Source organism: Triplophysa dalaica, chromosome 14 (genome assembly GCF_015846415.1).
Source record: "Triplophysa dalaica isolate WHDGS20190420 chromosome 14, ASM1584641v1, whole genome shotgun sequence".
NCBI classification, from domain to species: Eukaryota; Metazoa; Chordata; class Actinopteri; order Cypriniformes; family Nemacheilidae; genus Triplophysa; species Triplophysa dalaica.
Window position 1 is genome coordinate 7,140,171 of NC_079555.1, and position 27,661 is coordinate 7,167,831.

Genomic DNA, 27,661 nt, shown 5'->3' on the forward strand with positions numbered 1-27,661 from the left:
TGTGTATGTTTAGTCAATGTGAGGCTCTTTTACATACAAAGAGAATGCAAAATAATCTCACAGTGTTTTACAAATACAAATTTGAGCCCATGTCCCCTGAATGCTCAACAAAACGACACTTGGGCCACATCCAACGCTTAGTTAAACTAAGTGTTTTTTTATCCTTTGGTCATCTCACATAGGGCGGCAAGTAAACCAACTCTGGTGCCCTCTTACAAGAAAGATTGAAGACCCCCCTGCCTATACCAAAGAATCGTGTGTGTGTGCGCGTGCACCTTTGCGTGTCGACGTGTTTGCAGAAATCAGTCTACATGTGTTCCCTCAAAGTGAGTGCTGCTTTGTGTGTCGGTCCTCCCTTACCCCCTCCGTTCCCTCTCTCTCTCTTTCTCTCTCTCAGAGCCAGAGGGTGGCCTGAAGATTCCTCCACTAAGCCTTTGGCACAGATACAAATGCAGTCACAGCTGGTTGTAAACTCAGGTTTTCCAGGGAGAGCAAGAGCCCTGCCTCCATAAGAGAGAGCGAGATTGAGGAGGGGAGGGAGCGCGGCATGCTGGGATAGAGAGAGAGAGGGAGGGGGTGAGACGAAGGAGGGTTGTTTCAAAGCACACTGGAAGTCATTTTTCATCACAGGGTTCATTTTTCACGATGAAGTTCTTTTCTCTCTTCGTTTCTTTTCTTTTCTCTCGGTTTTCCTCCTCCTTACGTACCAGACTCCACTTATCCTCCGTTTCCCCCCTTCGCTTTCGCCTCACTCGCATTCAGCCCCAGATTCTCCTCTTTCCCTCTTATAAAATATGGATGGCACCAGTTTTGGGAGAGTTGAGAGGCTCTCTGGCAGAGAGTGCGGTGCTCTGTGTCTGCAGAGACCCGGCTTGTGCGTGCACCTAAACACTTCACTGAGCAATCTGTCAACATGTCAGAGACACATGTTTTGTTAAAAAAAAAAGCAGAAAAAAATGAGGAAAAAAAGTGCTTCCAGAGGGAGTAATGGCTTCCCACCAGGACTCCGAAAATGCTTTGAATTCAGCAGATTTCTATTGCGGGGGGACTCCCCTGGGGTGCCTTTTTTACAATGCCTGCATTTCAGAAATTTGAGCCAAAGACCCCTGGGGGCATCCTTTCATAATGCCTGAAAATGTAGGGTTATATTGTGTGCAGTTCCCCATGGGGCCTTTATTAATACCTGAATTCTGAGGGACTGGAAATTACACAGGGACTCTGTGGGGGCCTTTGCTCGCACCAGGAAGGGAGAAAAACTCTGTGGGGACGTTCTCTTCTCTTCTCCTTCTTTTCCTTCCATCCTTTTCTCATTTCCCTCTCTCTATTTTTTCAGCTCTACGCAAGACTGAAAAAAAAGAATTTGCTAAAGGACACAAAAAACGGAGCGTGTGTGTGCTGTGTGCGTGTGTGTTGGCGGCAGCGTACTTGTATTCAGCTTGCCTTCTCGGAGGGAAAAAATCAGCCGATTAAAAATGTAACTCTCTCTTTCTTTCTTTCTCTCTCTCTCTCTCTCTCTCTCTCCATGCTGCTGTGTCGAGCAGGCGGGCGGAAGAGGGGAGAGTAAATATTTGGTCTGTCTGCGTGTGCCCAGGAAGAAGCCAAAATCTGTTGGAATATCCACACACGTTTTTTTCCTGGTCGTGGGGAGAGAAAGAGAGATTTGATATTCCTGCTCATTTGTATTCATTGGCTATAGGAAGTGTGTGTACGCACAAATAAACGTAAAGATAATCAAAGTACACAATTACAAATCTAGTTTTAGGTGCACATCCACGCAACTATACATAATTCATACCATGCTTATTTGCACAAACTCTGGCCGCATGTCGCTGTTTTTAGCGGGCGCGTTCGATGCGACGGGAAATCGCCGCCAGGTTCAAACAGTCTCTCTTCTTCAGTATTACCCTCATCTGCAAATGCATAAATATTATAGCGTGCCATAACTCATTCATACATACAGATCTGTTCGCGCCTCAGGAAGTACAGCGCTTCGAAATGAATTTTCTGCAGATTAAATTAAGTTTCCATTCCTGGATGTGACTGCTCAACTTTGAGCCCAGAGTCAGTCGAGTCCAACGCCGCTCCCATTGAACGATTGTGTCGGTTCGTTGGAGTGTGCAGGTTCTAAGATGGCTGCCCTTTGTTGGTTTTCCGCAGGGATGTGGTCTTTGTCAGAGCCCCGGGTGAGGCTCTGTGGGCGGAGGAGGTCAGGTGTTCCGGACTTTCAGCGGGCGCCACGATGGGTCTGCGTGTTAGTTAGCGTGTGTGAAGGGTTTGTTCGAGAATGTGACCCCCGATCGGTGGCCGTGACCTCCATGACCCCGGGTGCTGGAGAATAGAGCCGTCACCAGGTTCTTCACAGGGAGCCGCAGTAATGAGGAACAGCCTGTTCTCTTGGATTCTTGCACCCCTGTGGCAGCTGCCCCCCCAAACTCTTTCCCCGCCTTTCACCCTATAATGGGTAACCCAAACTCTTCTCTCTCTCTCCCTTCTACAGCCCATCGTTCTCTTGTCTCCCTCGCTCCAGGTCTCCTGCGGTGTCCTTTCTCCCTTTTTCATTTTCTTTTTCATTCGCTCACTACCTCCTGTTGAGTTTGGACCATGTGCCCCCAACTCGCTCTCTCTCAAGCTCTGCTTCTCCATTATGGTGTTTGGCTACTAGCTGTGTTCCTCCACTCCTCACTGGCTCCCTATAGCCAGCTTAGCGTGGGCTGAGTGTGGGTGTAGAGAGGGCCTGTGTGGGCCCTGCAGGTTTGGGCTCAAGATGTGCCGCTGCTTTTGCTCTCAGCTTGTATTGTTACCATGGAGGAGTCATGGTTTTGCTGGTTAGCATGGTCCATTTAGCCAATGCTGGTTGATGCCGTGAGTATACCGTATGGTGGTAAAAAACATCTTTATCCATTGACGATAATGCAAAAGTATCTGTACACTGATACAATTAAATTGATAAAGCTTACATTTAAAAAAACTTTGCAATCTATATCATAGTTTTAAGTTATGTCATATTTTGTTTTATTTTTCTGCAGATCAAGAATAACTAGACACATGGCATTTATGGCTAAGGTGATTGGGCGGCTGCAGAATGAGCTCAAGTTTCAAACTGCTTACTCTTAAAGGGTCTTGTGCTACTTACATTGTTTCCCAAAAATGAAAATTGTGTCTTCATTTACTCACCCTCAAGTTGTTCCAAAAGTATTTTTTTTCTTATGAACACATAGAAGGATATTTGGAAGAATGCCTTTAACCAAACAGTTCTTGGCCACCATAGACTACCATAGTAGGAAAAATTGCATTATAAATTTCTTTGTTCTGTTGAACACATAAGACAAAAATGTTCAAATATCTCTGTTTTCATTAGGATAAAGAAATGTATACAAATTTGAAACAACTCTAGGGTGAGTAAATGAAGACAGAATAAAAAAAATTGGGTGAACGGTCCCTTTTAGTGCTAACGGATAGCTGTCTCCAGATACTGTTGACCTTGGTTACCATACAGTATAAAGACACATTCAAGTAGGGCTATACGTCAAGACAACACGCCCGTGCGTAGCTGCAGACCCTGGGTACGCACACACACCTAGACCCGCATACTCTTTCACAATCTGACACTCGAGGGGCCCAAATCGTGCACACACTCTCACACACATGCACACACTTGGTGCAGGGGAGCCAAAGGGCAGTGTGCCAGGGGGAGAGCTGTTATAATAGTTTTAACCCAGTGCTCAGGTGTGGCTCGCCTTTGTCAAGTGAAATGTCAGGAAATGCAGCGCTCCTGGGACGTGCGCACGGAGAGAAATGGGCAAGGCTGTCTGAATCTACACTCCTTTCAATGAACCCAGCCTTTCCCCCTCTGCAGACAGAGCAGAGTCCATTAACCGCGGCTGCCAGCGTACATGGACACACACTTTCACACGTATTGACAAAGCCTCACGCAACCGATACAGTTCTCTTGTCAGATGTGAACGTACACAACCACAAGTGCCTTTCTTGCCTGGTTTTACTACCTTAAAGGAAGGCGACATGCCATGCTGCCTTCTGGACAAACATACACATCAGAAGCAAGTCTGTGGTGCCTTCAAGGGTTGTCTAGGTAAGCAGCTCTGTAGGTTTGAAGGCATCCTAACATTTCTATTGTTGATGTATTGTGAATTGTGTTAGTATAATGACACAATTCATTATACTATCACATTTCTGTCAGGGATTCTGTCATCATTTATTCACCCTTGTGTCATCGAAAATATATATATGTGTCATATACACGACTCTTCTGTGGAACACAAAAGAAGATATTTTGAGAAATGTCTCAGTGGTTTTGTGTCCGTTGTTTGGTAACCAACGTTCTTCAAAATATCTTCTTTTCAAATGACAGAAAGTCATACAGGTTTGGAATGACCTAAGAGTGTGTAAATAATGAAGGAATTTTCATTTTTTGGTGAACTATCCCTTTTTAACAAGCTTCACGTCTACTCAGCTATGCATCGGATACCAGCATAATACATATATTCTCATTTCCGTAGTTACGATATGCCACATCTGATATTTTTGCACACGGCACTTCTGTGTCCGTAGATGATAGAAAGCCTCTATTCCAATTTTCCCTGAGGACGGCCCCCCTTGGGGACCCATGCCAGCCTCAGGCAGGCTCTCACACACCCATTACGCCCTCCCTCTATCGCTCTCGCACACACTCGTACATGGTGACGTCAGTGGCTGGTTGCTCCCCTGGGTGCCGTGAGCAGTCTTTGTTCCCCCTCGTTTTCCCCCTCCCCTTCAGTTCTGCTCCTCTCCATGTCCTTTGTCCCTGGAAATAGCCGTCCAGCTAAGTGCCTGATTGGAATCCTTCGCGTCTTGGCAGGGTCGCGGGAGGGGGTTCGAGATAGATGGAGAACAGGACAGGTCTAGATTTAGAGCACGGTATCGAATGAGGGAGGCACATAAGTTGTTTTTTCTGCTCTTAGAGACGTTCAACGGAACTAGCACGCTAGGTGCGTATTGTTCCATATGGAGATTCCCAAGAGAGAAAGTGAAAGGGAAGTGCGTGATGGGGGTTGAACGTTCAAAGGATACAGTCCTCTACTGGGGGTTGAAGATCTGGAGAATTCTTCTGCTGTTTCTCTGAACTCGGATCGTACGTTATCCACCCAGTCATTGTAAAATATTTAAACCTGTTTCTCATTTCTGTGGAGGTTTGGAAACTCACTGCTGAATAAGTAACCAGACCCGGGGGTGGATTGCGACGCCAGCGCACAAACTCTGCCTCGGAAAAGGCGACAAATAAAATGCACAAACCCTGATAAGAAAATGAAAGAAAAACAAAAGTTGTCACATTATTGGTTTGGGTGTCTCGTCAGCGCTTCTTTTCCCACTGAAATCTTTTCTCATTCTCTTTTATTCCTTGATTCTTTCTTTTTTCGTTTAATGAGAGCGGCTCCAGTGGAGCGCAGTAGGGCCGTGGTGGACCTGCTCTCTGGCTGGCTAGTGGGAGCGCCCTGCTCAAGTAATGAACTCCCCCAGGACACAGCACAGCAATGCGGGCTTGTTTCCACGCTCCGTTCCCAGGGCGGACCACGACTGCTGCTGCTTCCTGGAGGGGAGACGGCCAGGAAGAAAGGGAAACGGAGACGCTGGTTACCCCCCGTTCTACTGCCAATGCGTGCGGCCTGCGAATGGGTAGATAAACTGGGGTGGGGGTTCGGAGGACAGAAAGAAGGTGTCGTGAGGCTCTGACAGCTGTGGGGGGCTAAAGGTTGACTGGTGAAGGGCTGATTACCGGTCGGTATGGATCGGACGCATGATGAGAAGACTAATAACCCAAAAGCTTGCTTGTCGAGGAGAGCTAAAATTAGTATTTGTCTATTGGTTTTGGGTTGTGATTAACAGCTGGGTTGTGCATTTTGCCAAGTTTTTGTTGACGATAGGTATCACATTAAGAAATGCTAAGGGACAGAACATTGTTTTGTTTATTAATGCATATATTTTTTTTTTTTTTTTATTTGTATGTATGTTTAGCTGAAAGCATAGTTAAGCATGGTAAGATTTTTGTGATTGTCACTGTTTGCTCATATAGTGCGATTTTAATTTTATGAAACACAAATAATATAAAATAGCTTAGACTAAAATATTTTTGTGAAATTTAGTTCTCAGTATAGGATTTTTTTATTCTGTTCCTTTAAGAGTTCAACAGAACGAATCTGTTTTCCTGTTGGACCGATCAGTAACAAATTCCCTCTGAGCATAAAACAAGCCCAGTGTATTGTGGGATAGCAAAGGAGTCTTTTGGTGATAGTGCTGTGATTAGGCTGCTCTGACAGCTATGGTGTGTTTCCACCATCAGTTTTGGTCAGAACGGATAAACTTTGTGATGTAGACAAGGCAGCATCATTCCCCCAGAGCACGAAAAATGCGATATGTGCATGTCAGAGCGGCTTGGCAGGGCTCTATAGCTCATAGACGAGGAGAAATTGTTCCACTGTTTGCGCCGAAGGCCAGAGCCAAGACTCTAATTTTGGCCTCAATTGGCAATCAATGAAAAATCTTGAATGTGATGTTTCAGAACTTTGGAGAGTTGAAAATGAACTCTGCAGCGTAGGAGAGGAAGTTTAGTAAGGACAAGCGGAGAGGTGCTGTAACTTGTGAACGGATGCCTGATATAGACCGACCCTGTGTGTTTGTCTCTCTCAACGCAAGTCATTTCACACCTAAGACACATCAATGGCTCCTGACAGACACTTTTAGGAGACAACAGTATTTCTTCATAATGAAATATGGCAGGAACGATTGTTTTTTTTCCGTTTGATGTAATATTACCCATACGTCCTTAATTATTCATATTTTAGTAATGCAGTCTCTTAACACTAGTAAGTAATAAAACACTTGGGGGTTTGATTTAATTTAATTTTTTCACATTAATTTAATTTTGGGGCATGTGCGTGAGCTCGTGCGACAGAAAAACGCACCCTTTCGTATCGGGTGTGTGCTGTTGTGTGTGCGTCCGCGTTTGCGTTGTGTTTTTCTGTCTCTCTCTGTCTATTTAATTAGTTGTGTTTGCTGTGACTTACCGGCGCTCGTTTTTAGGGGTTGGGGATTTGAAGAAACCCCTAACCCTACGTATTCCACTTCTGTGCGCTACTCGTCCCTCGCCATTTGTGTTACACGCATGAACGATGTCTCAAATAATAAAATGTGTTGAGAAGTTTTTTTAATTACTTTTCTAAATCTCATATACTTACATTGAAGAACGGACCTCATTCTACATCCTACTTAGGTCGGTAACAAAATCACTGAGAGGAGCGCGACTTTCGTTTCTTCATAAAACGTCAAAATGCAGTTGAATTTGATTGTCTGCCATTGAATGAATGTATGGAGGGGGTGGGGGTTTGGGGGTTGGAGGAGAGACTGAGGGGAAACATGAAAGTCGGATCAACGGCCGCCACACGTCCATCACCGAAGCCATTTTCATGTTTCTGTTCTCCTGCTTTATTAAAAAGTGGTGGCAGGGAAGTATTTGATGTCAGGATGGGGCTGCACATTTACTGTTAGTCCCACTGCAATCCTTTTTTCTACCGTGGAGTCGGAGCAGCTAGTGGTCGCCATTGATCTCACGCACCCGTCAGGCTGCCCTCTACCACACTGTGTGCCCAATTGTCTGTGCCTGTATGTATGAGCATCTATTTGTATTCATTGCTCCATAAATATGTGCATGTGTGCAAGCGTTTGTGTTCCTGTTTGCATAAGCATGTTCATTTCCTATACGTGCCACTTGTGGATATGTTATGTGTGTGTGTGTCTGTTATTGTGAAGCGTTTGAATGTGTGTCTGTCTGAAGGTCAGCTTGGTTCTCCTTCCCAGAGAACAGCCCCTGGGGCGATGCCAGAAGTTCCCAACAAAAGTTTTTTTAGGCGGGCAGTCACAGTGGACAGCCTTCCCCCCATAGGCCAGCAGGAGGGCTCCCTGCATGGGCTGGGGCCTTGCTGGCAAAAGGGGGAGGACCAGGATGGGATCTGGCAGCGTTTGTACGTCCTGGTAGGGGTTAGAGTGTGTATGTGTGTGTGAAGGACTAGTGCAAAGGCAACCCCAGGAGCCAATGGATTGGAGAAGTTTTCACATTGCCTCCATCCTCTGTTTCTCGCTTTAGCGGATGTAGGCCGTAATTACTGGACCCCCTGGCTTCCCTTTCACCCGACCACTGCCTTTGATCTGTTTCATGTCGGGCAGATTTTTTTCCCCACTCGCTGTACCTTTGTCTCGTCCTCTCTTTCTTTTCTCCACCACTTCTTTTCCCCCGGCTGAGCCCCCTTTGATGGAGACAGTGTGTACTCTTTAATACACAAAGAGAGTTTTCGCTCTCCCCGCCCTCCATTTTGTTTTAAAGTTGGGCCTTTTTTTGTTGACAACCACATTGAACTTGATACTGATTTCTCCCTTCCTGTTTGCGGCTTTGTAACATTTTATTTTGTTTTTTTTCATCTTCATGACCTTGATTTAAAGCACCATACTTTTTGGCCCACTAATGCGTTCAAAGCCGAATAAACTCACAAAGCTAATGGTTGGCTACTCCTTGGGTCGTGCCGGCATCCCTCTTTGCTTTTGAACTAAAGAAACCCAATACGGGGGATGCTGGTGTTAGCTTAACGCCTGAACTTGTTGTTGTGTTTGTGTTTATATGTCAGGGAGCGCATAGGTTTTAAAAAAAAGAATAATCCATTGATGAAAACACAGCAAAGTGAATAAGCGGCCCTCACCTGTTGGCGGTCGCACATTGTCCGTTGTTTAGCGAGTGTCCCGCCGAGCGCTGATCCATAGCCTCCCGCGTGTGTGGAAGTGGGGGTTGTGTTTGTTTGTAAAGTAATGGCATTGTTAGCATAATACTTGGTTGATTTACTATTCGCTGTGGCATGATATGGCTATTCTTTTGGGCTAATTGCCACGCCACATAGCGTTTCGATGCTGGTCTGAGTTTCTAAGAAAGCTGAAATCTGATAGATGCTATCAGACCGGGCATGGGTATGGCCCAGAGATCAGCTTTTGTTAACAGATCCCAGACAGGGGGCCGTTGTGAGTTCAGCGTTTGCTTGTTGAAAGAGGTTTTTTTTGGTAGTTTGACTCCGGTTAGGATCTATCTCTCTCACTTTATCGCTGTATTTTTTGGAGCAAATGTGTACTTTCTTATGCTTGAGGTCAGCGGACACAAAATAGCTTACCCCAAAATTCATAAATCATCTGTTTCCGTGTTCCATCTAAAAGAGAAATTATATCTTTTTCTAAAAGTTTCTTTTCTCACTTGTGAACTATCACTTTAAAGGCAGCTGTTCATGTTTGTATGTTCGTGGGTGTGTGAGATAAAAGAGCGAGACAGTCTGAAACAGTGTGTGCTGCTGTAATGACAGTGGTACGGTGCAGATGTTCGTGTTTATATGTGCTGTATGTGAGGGTGTGTGTGTGTGAGAGAGAGAGGGAAAGAGAGAGAGAGAGGTTGAGCAGAAGACAGGCAGAGAGACAGTGCATGCTGTTGTAATGACAGTGGTGAGGTGCAGTTCTCCCCGTGTCCTTGAACCCCGGCTGGGTGCTCTGGTGTCGCCCTGGGGAGCGCACCGTTTAATACCACAGTAATTATCCTGTCCTTATTCACCACATTGCTGTCCAGGTGTCTCCTTCACTCCGCCTCGCACCGTGTGTGTGTCTGCATGCATGAACGTGTGTGTTGTTGTGTGTTTTATGGTGACTGCGGCATGTATTTTTATGCCTCTTAATATTCATGACACCCTCTTGTTGGTGTGTTTCTTTGTGGGATTTGTGTATTAACGTCACGTGTGATAGTTCCTATTTACTCGACTGTTTGTGCATTACATGTGTTTGTGTAGTTCCTGTGTGTGTGCGTGTATGGATGTCTTTCTCTGTGGATCTCCGGCTCGCCGTATGTCTGTGTGACTAATGGCAGGTCCAGGTGTTCCTCTCAGTTCTAGAGGTCCCCGGAGGGCCGCGAGCTCCCACTGTGGCAGCATTGGCAGGAGGTACCTGCCTCTTTCTGCATGTGTAGAGGGTCCTTTGGGCACTGCAGGCCCATGAGGCACCCAGTGGCCCCCAACCCCCCTCTCAGATGCATGTTCCTTCTTACTTGTCCCCTCACAGCTTAAATGTAATGAAAAATGATATTATGTATTATTACATGGCTTCCTTGACTTTGGGTCAGTGGCGGCATTGTCCATTTAAATAATTGAGTGCAATGTCACATTGTAAAAGTTTATTATTGACTGTTTCAAGGCAAGACATGTTATTTGTGCTTTATTTGGTAAGTAGCTCCAAATTATGAGAGGGATATTGTCCAGTCAGCTGTTTTATAGGAATGTTACCTAAATTGTTCTGTCTGGGCTTATATTGCAATAATAAATGGCTGACTATAAATTATCCTTTGCTAGACGCGTTATATTGAGTTTTCCCCACTCTAGTTGTTTTAATTATTTTTATTCCAATATCCCACACTTACTTTGAGTTGTCATCAGCAGTACACTCAGCTGACTGCAGGGGGCGATATATATGCCCTAGGTCAGTGCTCAGTCTGCTCACATGCGTGTGACACATAAGAGGTGATAGCTTATTCATCCTGCGTCATGTCACAATCTGGTTCCTCCTTTCTCTCCCTCAACTTTCATCTCTCTCCTTTGAATTAGGAACCCTTTTAAATTGACTTGGCATTTGATTCGGACATAGCCCTCAGAGTTACACAGCAGTGCCCTACACTGCTCCAATGGTCATCTTCTTCACTGTGGGTTTGTGCAGGTATAAGTGGATTATAGTAGCATCAACTCGTCAGCTGGGAGCACTTGTTTGAAGGCTTGAGATGGATTAAACACTCATCAGAAATAAGGTGCTTAACCTGTCAGGCCCCCGAGACAGTTATATGTTAAGCTAAGAGCGATGGCTATTATAGTCACACTGCAGTTTCACACTCTATTTGGGCCTTGTACTAACAGCTAATTGTTCAAACATTTTCAGCATATCTGTAATGCCGAGGAGCGTGGCGCTAACAACACCAAGGTAGTGGGTTCGATCCCAGGGGATTGCACATACGCAGAATCAAATGTATAGTATATTGCATTGGATAAAAGCGTCTGCCAAATGCATAACTAATGTGAATGTAATATTTCAGATGTGCTAGGCTCAAAAATTGGAGGGTGCATGTGCCCCATTTCTTTGAATGGGCACTATGCTTGGGCTAAATTTGGTGGTGTAAATGGGAGGGTGTACACACGTTATGTTTTAGATAGCATTAAGAGCTTTCCATTAGTCTCCTCCTGTAGCACGGGAGCCTGCGGGCACAATGACTATTTTTAACAATGAGGTTTAGCTGATTGAGTTCAGGGAAAAAGATGGATGGTCAGAGACTAAACCTCTCCGTACACCACATATATCATGCACACTTTCTGACTGTCCGTGTCATGGTTTCCTGAAAGTCTTAGACTCACCAGGCCTCTGTTTTTGTATTTTAATGAAGTATCATTGGTGTGATTTTTCTAGTGTTAAGATATCCTATCCCCTTAAAGTCAGTTTTCTACTATTTATAACTACGAGTACGCCTGTAGAGCTTGTTTTTTGTCTAAACAATTTACAAGTTACTGTTGTTATGTGTAAAATAGGCCTCAGACAGTCTGTATAGTGTGATGATATTATAGAGGTTAATGGGTCGCTGTGTGTTAACAGGAGGGGCAGGTGAGCTTTAACCTAAATCCTCTTCAGCTTGCGTGTGATCAAAGAGAACCAAGAGGCAGAATACAGTGTGTGATTGTTTAAGCACTGACTGCCACAGATCATAGGAAGATACAGACAGGTGGATACAGTAAAAATGATCAGAGACACATTGATACACATTCACCTTCTGTCTCTATTTTCTTCCATCTGTTATACACATGCACTCTGCATTACCCACATATGAACACATGATCTCAGCAACACAGGGTCATAATATAGACCCTTTTGCGGCCGACGTCACGATTACTTCACGACGCTAGCCGGAGGCAAACCAAATTGAAAACTGGAGGCGGGCAATACAAACCAGCACATATTCGGCTACAAGTTTAGTTATTTTCCCATATTAAAGAATATATATGCTAACTTCTTAGCAGTTAGGCAACGACCGGAGACTAAACATAAAGGAAGCTGCTTGCCGTTGCTGTTTCTACAGTTTTCTAAGTGCATTAGTAGCATGGGGGAGAGAAAACAGTGAGTAGGTTCATGTTATGTGTCAAGTGTGTCAAGTAGTTACATTCTGTACCGTTTGCAACAACACAAAAACAAGTTTCTGCCTCCACCCATGCTCCAGAGGAATCTTTCTGCCTCCACCTATGCCACACAAAAATGCATCACAATGTTTACTAACAAAATAGGGGCCTATAGGTTATGTGAGGTAGATGTTTGTGTGTGTGTATGTGGGGCTTTAGAAGGGAACAAAGTGCTTGTTTAGTGCAGCTTTCCTGCATGGCCAAGCAGGCAGCTGCTTCCCATTGACTCGGTACTCAGCGGGAACCTGACTATAACTGTACACTCCCATCCAGTAAAACTCGTGACATACACGACTACCAGAGGACAGATAGATGGAGAGAGAAAGAATGAATGAGAGGGACATTAAATGAGTGTTGTAGTGTTGGGGAAGCTATGCTTTGAAGCTTTCAAAGCTACTCAATTTGAAGTAGTAGTCATGATACAGTTTATAAAAGGAGGATGCAGGAGCTACACTATGTTAAAAAAAGTAGCTTACGGTAGGGATGGGCATTCAATGCAGAAATAATATTCGAAGATCGGTGAGAACTATTTGAAAATTATTCGAAATTTGCACCCCTCTCCCACAGGGACGCATTTACAGTATTACAGACACACAAACAGAGAGAGAGAACATTTACGCTTTAAATCCGTATGACGACACACTGCTTTATGTAGTATGGAATAGGCAATCTTACATCAAGCCATACATTAAAATAACGTGCCGTTATGCCACGTGGTCTACAGTGTGCGTAACTTCGTTAACAATTCTTGTGAGAAAATGTTTTCCTCTATTGTCTCTTGACTGACAGCCTTTAGGTTTTAGGTGCGACGTTATTAGCAGCGCCACCCTTTGGTTACATGAACGCGTTACGCGTGAAAACACAGCGATTTTTTTAAGATCGCACACACTATTGGAAATTCTAAAATTAAATACACTAGTCGAATAATCAAAATTCGTGACTCATCCCTAGCTTACGGTACAACTCCAAAAAGTGACTTGCAATTTTATGCCGATAAAGAGGCAAAACTTAAGTATTGCAGCTTTAAAGGGATAGTTCAGACAAAAGTGGATATTCTGTCATGAATTACTCACCCTCTAGTTGTTTCAAACCTGTATACATTTCTTTGTTTGGTTGAACATAAAAAAAGATATTTGGAAGAATGTAAGCATCCAACAATTCTGAGGCACCATTGAATACCATAGAACATGTAGAAAATTTTGTTTAACTGTGTCTTTAACATTATTGAAAATAGATCAATGACTGATAAATCAGTAAGTCTCATTTTTTTGTTGCTTTAAAATAAACTCAAGTAGAGAGTGTTTGATTATTCTCTCAGATTGCTCAGCTATAAAGCTGTATATGTCACGCAACCAAAACAGTATAATGAATTACTGTCAGTCATTGCATGTTCTTATTAGTGATGCTAGCTAGCCCCTCCCAAACACTCACTTTTACCTCAAACATTCAGTGACATCGTTACGGTTTACGCTGGCGTTCAGGCAAACGAAGAAAGTACAGCAAAGTGATATAAACTTTGGGAAAAGAGAGTCTGAAGGCAAACATCTCGTTTCTGATGCTGGAGTTGTGAAGAGGCTTGTTTTGGTACACTTCACATGTAATTAATCTGCAGCTGTTTACAGTTCGGGCCCCCGTTGCTAGCGCAGGCTGAGCAACACAAGAGTCAAACGGAGCTTAACCACTGCCAGTGCCCCTGTCGTCACGCAACCCCGCTCCGTCTTTATCTCTCCTTCATCTCACCTTCCCTCTCTCCGTTTGACACATACCGAGTGCTTATGGTTCACCCCCTCACCCCTAAAAATGCTTAGCGTGTAAATCATCCTCGTTTAAAACACCGCTGGCTTTTTAGCCTCAGAATGTTAGTTTGGATGTTTGGAGGCTTTTAATTGAATATGAAACAACTTTATCGTCACAAAATCTTGTTTAAAATAATGTTGCAGGTAAATACAAATGAAGCATAATTGAAGCATCTGTGGAATGCTGTCAAATTAGCATTACAAATAAATTCACCCCTCAGTTTGTAAAAAACAATATGTATTTGACAGAAATCTACTGTTCAACAGTACAACACTCATAGTTCCTGTTTTTTTTTCTGTGAAAAACTAAGTAGGAATAATTTTCTGAGGTGAATTGGCTTTTATAGAGAGATTAGGGATGCTTACTCTTTGTTAATAGCAAAAGCTGTCTTTCATAGGTGATCTGTCACATTGGCTGTGCTCATGTGCAACACAAGTTCATGTCCACCTCAGGTCATTTCCGGTTCCTGTTTGGATTCGGATATCCAATGCTCTCTCTAATATCGCTTGTTGTGATGACCGCACTGCACCCATCTGTGCATTTTTCTGTGGTCTCTAGAGGTGATCGAGTGGTCAGTCTCCAGGCCGCGTTCCATCCCCCCCTCTTCCTCACCTGGGGGTCGCCAGAGGGGAGATGGGGCAGGCTGTCAGCTGTCCTTGCCTTCCCAACCCCCTGCCCCTCACCTTCTGCCCTGGGAATGAGTCCGGCTGCTCGGACGCTTTTGGGCGCCAACAACTCCATATGGGCCGTGGGTAGCAAGCGTGTGTGTCCTCTAGGATTCCGGCCCCTGACAGACAGCCTGTCCTGTGACTTCACCCCCGTGTGTATTTGCCACCGCGTTGTGTACGGGCGTGAGGGTATATGTGAGTGTAAATACATGGGTTACCTCCAGGATTATTCCTGACAGACTGGCTACACGATGACATCACCTTGGCATGTGTTTGCGTGCATCCGTGTGTCCTGTAGGAAAAGACCCCTAACAGACTGTGTCCCTCGAGCCCCCTGTAGGGTACCGAGAGCAGTGCCAAGGGTCTTGCAAGCACAGACTGGAGAGTGTCAGCTTGATGGAGCAGGGACCGTTAGGAACAACAAACATGAGTTTGTGCGCATGTTCGTGTCCACTAGGACAGGGCCCCTGACAGACAGGGCCCCTTGAGCATCAGTGGGGTAGGGTACATGAGTTTGTCAGCATCAAAAAACTAAAGGAACAGGGTAGAACAGTATGGGGAGAAAGTTAGAAGTTTGTATTGCGTTTGCTTGTGTGTGTATTTCAGTATCAGTAAACAGGTGTTTGGTCTCAAAGACTGTGGTCCCGTAGGACTGCTGGCCATGTGGTCAGTTCCTGTGTGCCGCTCGCCCCCTCCTCTCTTGTCCTCGTACTGCCTTACTCTCTCACTCTTTCTGACCATCTTAGCAACACAGCTTTGTCCTCTGTTGTGTTTAGTTATGACAGCGTTGTTGCCTAGGGGAGAGGAAGGAAGATAGGGAAGAGGGAGGTCTCTGTGAGAAGCCCTGAAAGTGTACACAAGAGATAAGCAAATGAAGACATACACATCAGGCACCTAGCAGTGTTTCCATACCTTTATGTTTTATGAATAAATGTCAATAATTTGATATTGTTTGATTTTTATAGTGTATAAGTTAAAGACAGCGATTTGAGAATCACAGACCTATAAACTCAAGCCATGTACACTGTATAAGTGAAGGATCTTTTAGAAGTTGTTTTCCCCTGGCTCTTGCTTCAGGCCTGTCTGGCCGACATGCTGGGCTGCCCTGTGGGAGCTCGGGGTGGAAGTTGTTTTTCTGCCCCCTACAGTGTGTCTCTCCTGCCCTGGGCTGTGGGCAGAAGGCCAGAGGGAAGGGGCTGTGAGCTGGGCAGGGGGCCTGGGGGCTGCTGGGATAGGTGGAAGTTTGGGAAGGGGGCCAGGCTTAAGGGTGGAAGAGGTAGAGGAGGGGTGAGAGGTCGGGATGTGGAATGTTTGTAGGTGATAAGACACAAGTTTACACACTTAGGTCATGATTCTACTATTGCTTTTAAACAACACCCAGTAAACTGTGTTTGTTCACTATTCTTAACCTTTGTCAGTACAGATGCTATATATAATTTGATAAATAGAAATTAGGCTGTGGGGGTAAAGGGATAGTTCAACCAAAAAATGTAATGTTGTAGGCATTCATTTGTATGTAATGTACATGTGGCAGAATTGACAATAAAGCAGACCTTGACTTTGACTAATTTACCCTCATGTCATTTTAAACATGTTTGACTTTCTTTCGCAGTGTTTTTGTCAATACAATTGGAAGTCAATAGGGACCAAAGTTGTTTGATTATCAATGTTTTCTGAATATCTTCCTTTGTGTTTGCAGAAGAAAGAAAATCATACAGGCTTAAAATGACATGATCATTTTTGGGTAAACTATCACTTTGATGTGAAGTCTATCCCTTATAGTCTTATTTGTGATCATGTCAAATTTAAATATGCTGCCCATTACCATCATAGTTTGCATAGCTTGAGGCTCAAAGTAATAACTGTGTTGATGTGTCTGGTCACTGATAACATTTTCCTCCCAATTCAGAATCGATTTTGAGAGTAGACTTAAAAACCATTTTTAAATCTGTGCTGTGCAGAGGCATGTCAGGGTTTAAAGCTTTCCGAGCACTAACATACAGCCTTTTGACTATAATGAACTGATTTAATATAAACTATTATTGGGTGCCAAACTCTCTGGCCTTCCATGAATACACTTTGAAGAATGTTTGTTTTCACTTACAGGGACTTTCAGGGTATTTTTTAAGCAGAGTATGATTTAGTAGCCGGCATTTTACCTATTCCAGTCAAGAAATAATACAAAGTGAAATTACGGCAATGTTTTCCAAGTAAGAAGTATGGCAAGATTTATCAGCTAAAACCGAAAGTTTTCCTACATTTGTCAAGCTAAAGGGCTAAAATATGTTCGAATGCTGGAATGAATATAAAACCGGTTTAGTCTTTGTGTTGGTTGTTGTCAAAGTAAGCATATTTAACACCGTCTCCTAAGTAGTATAAATTTCAGTGTGTTAATCATCGTGGACCTGCTGTATTGTTTTTGGATGGTGTGTTGTTCCAGAAGGGGAGCAGCAGTGCTGTATGTCATAAGTGTTGGGTCTGCTGTATATACGTCTCCAAGCTCTAATGAACATACAAGCCTGTTTTGGCTCTGACGTTTGGCTCGTGCTGGTAGGGGCATTCAGAAAATCCACAGCACTGCTCTGCTTTGGTGTTTGGAGAGATGGAGGGGCTCTCTTTTTTGTCTCCGCTATCTGTCCTTGTGTCTGATAAAGAGGAAAGGACAGACATCAGACCGAGCGCGTCTTCATTACCGCCTTCCACCATGTTTCTGGCCCGGCATGCCAGCGCTTTGGCTAGCCCATTAAATGGCCCAATGTGGATCAGTGTGGTCCAGTCTGGTGGAGGCGTATGGGTCTGGGGAAGGAAGGGGGTCTGCTCATGAATCTTCTTGAAATATCTGTAGATTAGGTACTGGGGTGGCCGCTTCTATCACCATGTGTTTATTTTATCATGGTCCCAATTACCAGGCCCTGTTCGAGGCAGGGTGGCAGGCCCAGCCCTGGACATCAGAATGTGTCCTTTTGCCAGTGCTGTCTTCCCATTCTTTCCTCCCTCGCTATAGCCTTCCATCCTGTGCTCCACCCCTCCACATGGGACAGGCTGGGGAGGAGTAGGCCAGCGCCAGGGGCAACCACCAGAGCAGCCTGTTAATTTGGTAATGAGTCACAACATGAAAGAAAGTTTGGGGACGGAATGTGGAACAAGTGAGAAACAAGCTGTCAGAGAGAGAAATCCTAAAAAAGGAGGGAGGGCCGTTCAGTCAAGCCTTTTTAAATGTGGAATGAGCGGGCGAGAAGAGCTAGCGCTGAAGGAGCCCGCGTGCTTAGCACCCGTTCCGGCCGCCAGTTCTTTCTTTCGTTCTCTCTCGCTCCCCCCTCACTTTTCTTTCTGTTTCTTTTCAAATTTAACTTTTCATTGAAATTTCTTACTCTGTTTAGCGCTCTTGCCAAGTCCCCCGGCGGACGGATGACAAAAGCCCCCTAAAAGCCATGTGATCTTCCATTTTCCAACAGCCACACTTCTGAGGATTAAGGCTATTTAATGACTATAATCTCCCTCTTTCTCAAAAGTGATTTCTCACATTCTGTCGCAGTCAGAGGGATTGCATTAGCATTAATAGATTTATAATTTGCCAGAATGACCACATGTGCCAGGAGGTTTTTATTCTTCTTTTATTTTCTGTTCTTTTCTGTCCTCTGCCTTTTTTCCACTCCTTTTTTTCTGGCTCTGAACTCTGGCAAGTGTTTCTTTGTATCTCTTGCACTGTGGTACATATCTGTGTCTCAGCAGGATGGCCTACCTGTCAGTCGGTCACCCCCCCTCACCGTCCTCTCCACACCCTGGCCCTCTCACCTCCACAGTGGCTGGATCACAGAAAGACCTGTCAGGGGCCACGGTCTTATTGTGCAGCCAAAGAATTCACCATGGTTAAGTCTCTTATGGCCTTTTCATCCTCGCTCTTTCATTGGACCACTGCAACACTTTCTCTCCGGTGTTGCACAGGTTTTAGGTTGTGTTGAGATGACTCTTATCCTGACACGGACACAAAAGCGTGAGAACATAACAGCGAGGAGGGCGCTGGAGTTGAAGGAGGGATGGCTAAAGAGTTCAAGTGGATTGGCGTTATTCAACACTTTGGTCCGTAAACATTTGCACAAAATGTTTGGATAAAAAAAATCTAAAGACTCTTAAAGACTCAAGTTTTGGTGTTTACTCCCAGTACATTATGGAAAGATAATTGCCATCCTGTTGGCTTTCCATGTAAATAAACACAAAAAGGTCACAAGGTGGCAAGAAGCTTTATAGACATACAAGTTTCACAGATACACTGTATTCTGTCAGGTTCCTTTATTTTCTTTTCTGCTATTTTTTTGTCCTTCCTTGTAAGCTTTGCTCTGTCACACTCCTTCTACTCCTTTACTGATATCTCTATTTTTAACTTTTTTCTTTACTTTCTTTGAATTCATTTCCTTGCTTTGAGCCAAATTCATAATTCATGGTTTTACAAATTTCTACCCACAAACCCCCATGGAGATTTATTTGTTCTGCACAGCACCTACATTTTAAAGTGGATCGATTCATCACTTGAATTTATTTTCTACAAATTCTGCTGTGCTCACCTTTGTGTAATGGGAGAGTAGTGGGCGGAAGTAAAATCCTACAACTGCCATATGGAGTTGAAGTTATTAGTTTATACAATACACGCTGAGGTGATGCACTTTTCTTTGTTCTTTTTCTTTTCCCCAGCCCGTTAGGTTGTAGCTTGTGACTCTGTTTCAGTGGGGTTTTCATTTCCAATTAGAAAACACAGTATTAGATGCCATTGTTACATTTGGCTTGTGAGTACAAATGGAGTTTTTTCGTGGATGTGGAGTTATCCTCTGTACACTTACAGTTTTTTGTTGTTGTTGGAATCTGTTATACCAGAGGCTTTTTTCAGCACATTAAGAGTGAACATACAACTTAGTGAAAATAAAGCAAACAAACAGTGCAGTGATAGAAAATTCTGTGTTTGTCTGAGCCGCAGTGGGACTTTGTGCTTGCAGCATCCCTGCTCAATAAGTCATGAGCTCTCTCCCTCGGTTTTCTGTGGAGGCTGCTGGTTAAGATGCTAAATAGATGACGTGTGGACTGTGTCAGACCCCATCAGAATGCACAAAGCAGGACAGAATTAAGAACGACCCTGCTTTGTATATCTTTGTATGTGCGAGATAATCTAGACTCGGCCAGGGTTTATGTACAAACAACAGAAAAAAACAGTGTTTTAATTTTGTATGCATCGTCCAGAAAGAGGCCCCTTCCTTTTTGAATTTGTTCTAATCAATTTTGAGAAGCTTTTCAATCTGGTAACCATAATGAAAATACGATAAAGCAGACCCAAATCTGGGGGATATGGGGATGAGCTTGTTTACTGAGGGAGGATAAGAGGATAAAAAATACATCTTTGTCCTTATTTCTCCATTCCTTTGGGGTTTGCTGTCTTTAGTTCTTTGCTTCTATTTTGATATTTTGTCTGCCTCTTTAACGTTTTAATTCTGTCTGTGTTTTGCATTGCAGATGGTGATGATGACCCGGGGCTCTCCTGGGTGGCGTCCTCTCCCTCTAGCAAAGACGTGGCATCGCCGTCACAGATGCTAGGGGATGGCTGCTGCGATATGGGCATGGGCACAGGGGAGGAAGAAGGGGGCTCTGGCCTGCCTTATCCCTGCCAGTTCTGCGACAAGTCCTTCAGTCGCCTCAGCTACCTGAAGCGCCACGAGCAGATCCACAGTGACAAGCTGCCCTTCAAGTGCACCTTCTGCAGTCGTTTGTTCAAGCATAAACGTAGCCGAGATCGCCACGTCAAGCTGCACACCGGTGACAAAAAGTACAGCTGCCAGGAGTGCGAGGCAGCTTTTTCACGAAGCGATCATCTTAAGATCCACCTCAAGACGCACAGCTCCAGCAAACCATTCAAATGCAGTATTTGCAAGCGGGGCTTTTCTTCCACCTCCTCTCTGCAGAGCCACATGCAAGCGCATCGGAAGAACAAGGAACATCTGGCAAAGAAAGATCAGGGGAAACGTGATGGATCTAACAGTGATGTAGCTGACCAGGACCAGGATCTGTACATGTGTGATTACTGTGAGGAAACTTTCAGTCAGACAGATGAACTTGAAAAACATGTACTGACGCAGCACCCGCAGCTCTCAGACCGTGCAGAACTGCAATGCATCCACTGCCCTGAAATATTCACTGATGAAGGCACTCTACTCACCCATATTGACAGAACACACGCCAACAAGAAACACAAATGCCCAATGTGTGCCGAGCAGTTCTCATCTGTAGAGGACGTCTATTGCCATCTTGATAGTCACCGGCAGCCGGACTCCAGCATCCATAGTGCCAGTCCTGACCCAGTGCTGGGTAGCGTGGCGTCTATGAGCAGTGCTACACCTGATTCCAGTGCCTCCTTGGAGAGAGGGTCGACCCCAGACTCTACCCTGAAACCTGGACAGAGCAGACGTAAGCTTGCACCATCTTCTGACCATGATGACGGAAGCTGGTCAGGCAAAGTGACCTACAGTTGTCCATATTGCTCAAAGAGAGATTTTAACAGCCTGGCTGTCCTGGAGATTCATCTGAAGACCATCCATGCAGACAAACCTCAGCAGAGCCACACCTGCCAGTTCTGTCTAGAAACCCTGCCTACTCTCTATAACCTCAATGAGCATGTTCGAAAAGCACATCGATCCAGCGGGAGCTCTGCATCTAACTTTCCCCTTCTGCAGTTCAGTAACATTTCAGCCTTTCATTGCAACTACTGTCCTGATATGTTTGCAGACATCAACACCCTGCAAGAGCACATCCGTGTTTCTCACTGCTTACCTGGAGGTGTGGTTGCTGGATCCACCACTTTGGAGGGCAACCATGCTTTCTTCTGCAACCAGTGCTCTATGGGCTTCCTTACAGAGTCGTCCCTCACCGACCACATTCAGCAGACCCATTGCAACAGTGGTAGTGGAGTAACCAAGATGGAGTCCCCAGTTTTACAGCCCTCACAGTCTTTCATGGAGGTATACTCTTGCCCCTACTGCACCAACTCTCCCATCTTTGGCTCTCTCCTCAAACTCACTAAACACATCAAGGAAAATCACAAGAACATCCCACTCGCCAATAACAAGCGCAAAGTCAAAGTGGCAGACTTGAGCCCGGCCTCATCGGATGTGGAGATATCCTCCCCTAAACGTCATCGAGTAACTGGGGATACTACTCCAGCTGTTGCTAATGGAGACTATCCCTGCAATCAGTGTGACCTTCGATTCAATAGCTTTGAGGGTTTCCAAGCCCATCTCAAGTCCCATCTGGAACTGCTGCTGAGGAGACAGTCATGCCCGCAGTGCAACAAAGAGGACTTTGATTCCCAAGAGGCATTGCTTCAGCACTTGACTATTCACTACACCACCACCTCCACACAGTATGTTTGTGAGAGCTGTGACAAACAGTTCTCTTCTGTTGATGATCTACAAAAGCACTTGTTAGACATGCATACCTTTGTGCTGTACCACTGCACGCTGTGTCAAGAAGTCTTTGATTCCAAGGTGTCCATCCAAGTTCACCTGGCCGTCAAGCACAGCAACGAGAAGAAAATGTACCGTTGCACTGCATGTGCTTGGGACTTCCGAAAAGAGAGTGATCTGCAGTTACATGTGAAGCACAGTCATTTGGGTCATTCGACTGGACCAGCGGCAACTGGAAAAGCACGGAAGTGCATATTTTGTGGTGAATCCTTTTGCACGGAAGTAGAACTACAGTGCCATATCACTACCCACAGTAAAAAGTATAACTGCCGCTTGTGTGGGAAGGCCTTCCAGGCTATTGCCCTGTTGGAGAGACATCTCAGAGAGAAGCACTGCATTTTCGATGGAGGAAATGGCAATGGAAATGGAGGGAGCCAAAATGGCACACCCAACGGGGTGACTCAAAATTCTAAACGTTCAGCAGCAGGATCGACTGTAGCCACTGAGCAGGCGGATTTGCAGAACATGCTTTTGAAAGGAGGCGGTCAGGAAACGGCCAACAGCCATGAAGCCAGTGGTGGCGAAGAGGAGTTGGATGCCTCAGAACCAATGTATGCCTGTGACATCTGTGGTGCTGCCTATACCATGGAGTCTCTGCTCCAAAATCACCGCCTTAGAGACCACAACATTAGACCAGGTGATGATGATGCAGGGACAAGAAAAAAGAAGGCAGATTTCATTAAGGGTAACCACAAGTGCAATGTTTGCTCACGGACCTTCTTTTCAGAGAATGGCTTGAGGGAACACGCCCAAACGCACCGTGGCCCAGCAAAACACTACATGTGCCCCATCTGCGGTGAACGTTTCCCTTCACTGCTTACTCTCACGGAGCACAAGGTCACCCACAGCAAGAGCTTGGACACAGGGACCTGCCGTATCTGCAAGATGCCCCTGCAGAGTGAGGAGGAGTTTATCGAGCACTGCCAGATGCACCCGGACCTGAGGAACTCCCTCACAGGCTTCCGCTGTGTTGTCTGTATGCAAACTGTCACCTCAACATTGGAACTAAAGATCCATGGAACTTTTCACATGCAGAAGCTCTCTTCCTCTAGCGTCAGTGGTGGAGTAGGAGGAGGATCAGCCTCATCGTCTCCCAATGGCCTGCTGCAGACCTACAAACTTTATAAATGTGCCCTTTGTCTCAAAGACTTCAGGAATAAGCAGGAGCTGGTCAAGATAGACGTCAATGGCCTGCCTTATGGCCTTTGCGCTGGCTGCATGAGTCGGGGCACAAATGGCCAATCCCCAAGTGTTGTTGTCACCCCACAAGAGGCTGGGGAGAAGCACTCATCTGGACTTCGGTGCCCAGAGTGTGCAGTAAAATTTGAGACCGTGGACGACCTAGAAAACCATGTTCAGATGGATCATCCAGAGATGAGCCCTGAGACCAGTGGAGCCAAGAAAGTAACAGATGCTTCACCTATCCCTAAAGTAAGTGGCAAAACCTCACCCAAATGATACACTTGAGTCTGGACACTTTTAAACAGTTCAAGAGATACTTTACCCAAAAATGAAAATTCTGTCATCATTAACTCACCTTCCAGTTGTTCTTATGTGTATACATTTTTTTGTTCTGATGAACTAAGAGAAAGATATTTGGAAGAATGTCAGTAACCTCACAGAGCTCACCCCACACTTACTGCCATAGTAGGGAAAATAAATACTATGGAGTCAATTGGGATGAGATCTGTTTGGTGGCTGCTGTCGCATCATCATAGTGGATGCTGCACACTGGTGGTGGTTGAGGAGAGACCCCCCTCATATGATTATAAAGTGCTCGGGTTGTACAGGAATATACAATAAAGCGCTATATAAATGCCTCATTCATTCATTGGATACTGAAATTCTTCCAAATATCTTCCTTTGTGTTCAGCTGAACAAAGAAATTTATTCAGGTTTGGAACAATCTGAGGGTGAGTAAATGATCAATATTGGGTGAACTATCCCTTCAGGTGTCCAAGAACTTTTAAAGGCATCTGTATGTTATCTTTACTCTCTCTCTCTCAGTTCAATGTTCTTTAGCTTGACAGGATATTAAAATGTATTCTTATCTTGTTTTGTCAGCTTGATCCTTTGAATATTAAGATTAGAGATGACTCTTAGCCATTCTCAACAAGCACCAGGCCTTTTGACAAAATTGTATATTACAAAATGTTTGTGTATTTGCTTAGGGTACCTCTTAGATCATTTGAGTTTTTCTCTCTAGTTCTCCAATGTGTGTTCTGTCTCTACCTTGTTTCTTTTCCTATTATCTCTTTTCTTTTGGCAGTTCAAAGAAGAATTTTATGCAATTTCTTTTGAAAAGAGGAGACATTGCCAGCAACCATTTTCTGGCAGTATTTTTACTGTATAAGTTCCCTGTGTTCCCAAAGTGTTCTGAGTCAAAGAGAGATGTGTGAATTCATGGCTACATTACTACTGGCCCCAGAGGGTTCAGCAGCCTCATCCTGCTGGGCTATTGTACAAGCTGTTCGCTTCACTAGATATTGACAGTGAACTTCCAGGGACGCTCAATCTTTACCTGTGCTTTTGTCTCAGCTCAATGTAACAGATAGGAGAATCTCTGCCTGGTGTTTGCGAGTGTGTGGAGATTTAAAAAAGCCTGTTCAATGTGAATTCCAATCGTGTTTTTTCCCTTGTAGAAGAAGACGTATCAGTGCATCAAATGCCAAATGACTTTCGAGACGGAACGAGAGATCCAGATCCACGTTGCCAATCATATGATCGGTAAGTCCGCTCAACTGTTTCCTCTGCAAGTGTGCGTGTGTTTGTGTGTTTGGCTGTTTGCCCGTCTCTTCTCCTGCTTTCCTACCCTTATTTGCTGCAGTAGTCGGCCCGGCACAATCTCTCACTCCCTGCACACAGGTGTGAGACAGACAGGTGAAATGAACAGCTCTATTTCTGGAAGTGCAGACATCGCTCTCAACAGCTGTTCCATTGTTTAACACTTGACTAAGCAGCTGAGGCCTCGGCTGCAGGTCTGATTGCTCTGTTAACTCTTCACCATGCAGCCGAGACCAGGACTGCAGGTCTCGCTCCTTCAGGAAAGGCCAACAAACAATTAGGTTCCCTTTCATTCCCCTTCATTTAATTCTTCAAGCTTGTCGTGGACAATTACACGTTTTGTTCTTTGGTGCTTGTTGTGTTTTTCGAAAGGTGTGCTTGTGGAGGGGGTGTTTTTGACACATTGCAATTAATATGAACCCATCTGTCCCATATTCGCAAAAGGCTTTACTGTAGAACCAGAGTAAGGTTAGCTAGGGTAATAAATCCAAAAGGTCTTGATGACTTAATTGTGTTTTTCAGCAATGTAGAGAGCGCCGGGTGGAATTTTTTAGATGTGCTCCAGGTGGATGATATTTTCCATCGCTTGTTGTTTGTTTCTTTGGCATGTGGCCCTGGCTGCAGTATATGAGCTTAACTGAACGGTTCCTCTGTACTTGTTTTATATGCTTCCTCCCTTGGTGTTGTTATTCTTTAAGTAATAATTGCTGCAGCAGCACACTGTAGTGTAGATTAACGAGCTGGGCCTGTGAGTAATTTCACAGAACAAACGGCGCAATGCTCCGAGCCTCAGCAACTTCCCAGCCTTCCCCAACCTTGACAGCCGATACTGGAGCCGAGGCGCCTGATATATTCTTCTAGTCCTACTGAGCAGTCTGCATCTGTCTTAAGAAAGGTACCAAAACACATTGTGTATTCGCAGTCTGAGCATTCGTGTATTTTTCTCTTTTTCTTTTTAGTTAGCAATCTAATCTAAGCGATTTGAGGTCTCATGTTCATTTTCTCCTTCGTGTAAAGTGCATGAAAGTTCTTAGCACCCAATTATTCCTCTATTAACTACCCTGATTTCACCTTCAACCCTGATTCTGCCCATGCGCCTATTCTCTTTCCCATCTCACCTGACCCTTCACCATTCATTCTCAGCCTAACTGCATCCAGCCTGCCCAATCTCAGATCAACACAATCCAATTTGGACCATGCTGAGCTTTCTCCCCTTTCATCACCCATCCTCTCTCTCTCCTCCTCTCCGAAGATACTGATGGTCGAGATAGATGCTGCATGTGAGACTGAAAAGGCGGATCGTATGTCTCTCCCCATCGCCATGGAGGGAATTTTGGGTTAATTAACATCATAATTGTCAGAAAAACTGGAGGAGATTAATTATGGAATTGAGGCAGATTATTTTAAGTGGCGATGTTATTTTATTATTTTTCCAACCCTCTTCAAAGATTGATGACGTCTTTGAATAATGAAGAGGGAGTCGTGCATTAACCTTTATCAGACTCTGCGTTAGCCGGCGGAAAATTGAAGCGAGATCACAAAGGAGTTCTAGCGTTAGCGCTGGTGAGCTCCACGTCTTTTGCTTTCTTCTCCAGATTAAGAAGCAATCATTAAAAAGCTACAGTATCTGTCAGCTTTGATATATGACTAGTAAGGCTATTATACGACTTCGATATTTTGGCCTCTCTTTTTTAGGCTATAATTTGCTAGTGTAAACAATGCGTTTTTAAGGTTTTCTATCTCCTACATGATTGTCCTTCCTGTTTTCTTATTTATTATGAAATGCAACACATGGATGCAATCAACTGATATCAAATAGCTGCGTTTTGTTAGCAAATGCCCCGTTTTTTGTTTCATTGTGACAAATAGTTAATATTTGTTGATTATTTGACTTGAACTTACTAATTGGGTGAGCAGTAGACTACGTGTTCTTCTCCCGCCGCGTTAAACATAACAATTTAGCTTTGTGCTTTTTGCTCACTGTTTGGCAGCTGTGGAAATCACACGAATTTGATTTCTCCGCCTCCCATGTTTTACCAGAGCGTTCCACTATGCATATTCATACGTGCTCGTGTGCCAAAAGCAGCTGTGTGCATTTTAGCGTGCGTGAGCATGCCGTTGTTGCATGTACAGTATGTGGAAGTTTTAATAAGAGTGTGGAAAAAAATGGCAATTCATACAGTTTTTTAGCTCATGATACTGTATTGAATTTATTGCATCAAGAATTTCTATTTTTTATTACATTTTCTACATGAATATATTAAAATGTTACAGGACACAATTTAGAGCAAGTCTGTGAGAAGGCTAAATATACTACAGCTTAAAAGGGTTAGTTCACCCCAAAATAAAAATTCTGTCACCATTTACTCATCCTCTTGTCATTTCAAACCTCTATGACTTTCTTTCTCCTGCAGAGCACAAAGATGATATTTTGATGTTTATAACTTAACAACAGTGGTGCCCATTCACTACTATTGTACAGACACAAAACCAATGCAACTCAGTGAGTACGATTACCAACATTCTTCAAAACATCTGCTTTTGTATTCTGCCGAAGAAAGTTATACAGGTTTTAAATGACCAGATGACAAGTACATTTTCATTTTTTGGTGAACTATCCCTTTAAGTCAGCCTG

General features: G+C 44.4%; 1 protein-coding gene across 3 annotated transcripts in view; it reads left to right on the forward strand.

The window, feature by feature from the left end:
- znf423 (zinc finger protein 423) overlaps window positions 1-27,661 on the forward strand; it is a 146,253-nt gene that overhangs the window by 49,973 nt on the left and 68,619 nt on the right. For all 3 annotated transcript variants that reach the window (XM_056765742.1, XM_056765745.1, XM_056765743.1), the window contains 2 exons: window positions 20,240-23,673; window positions 24,885-24,969. In XM_056765742.1, coding sequence (XP_056621720.1) covers window positions 20,240-23,673; window positions 24,885-24,969 — 3,519 coding nt within the window. The remainder of the gene's footprint in view (window positions 1-20,239; window positions 23,674-24,884; window positions 24,970-27,661) is intronic.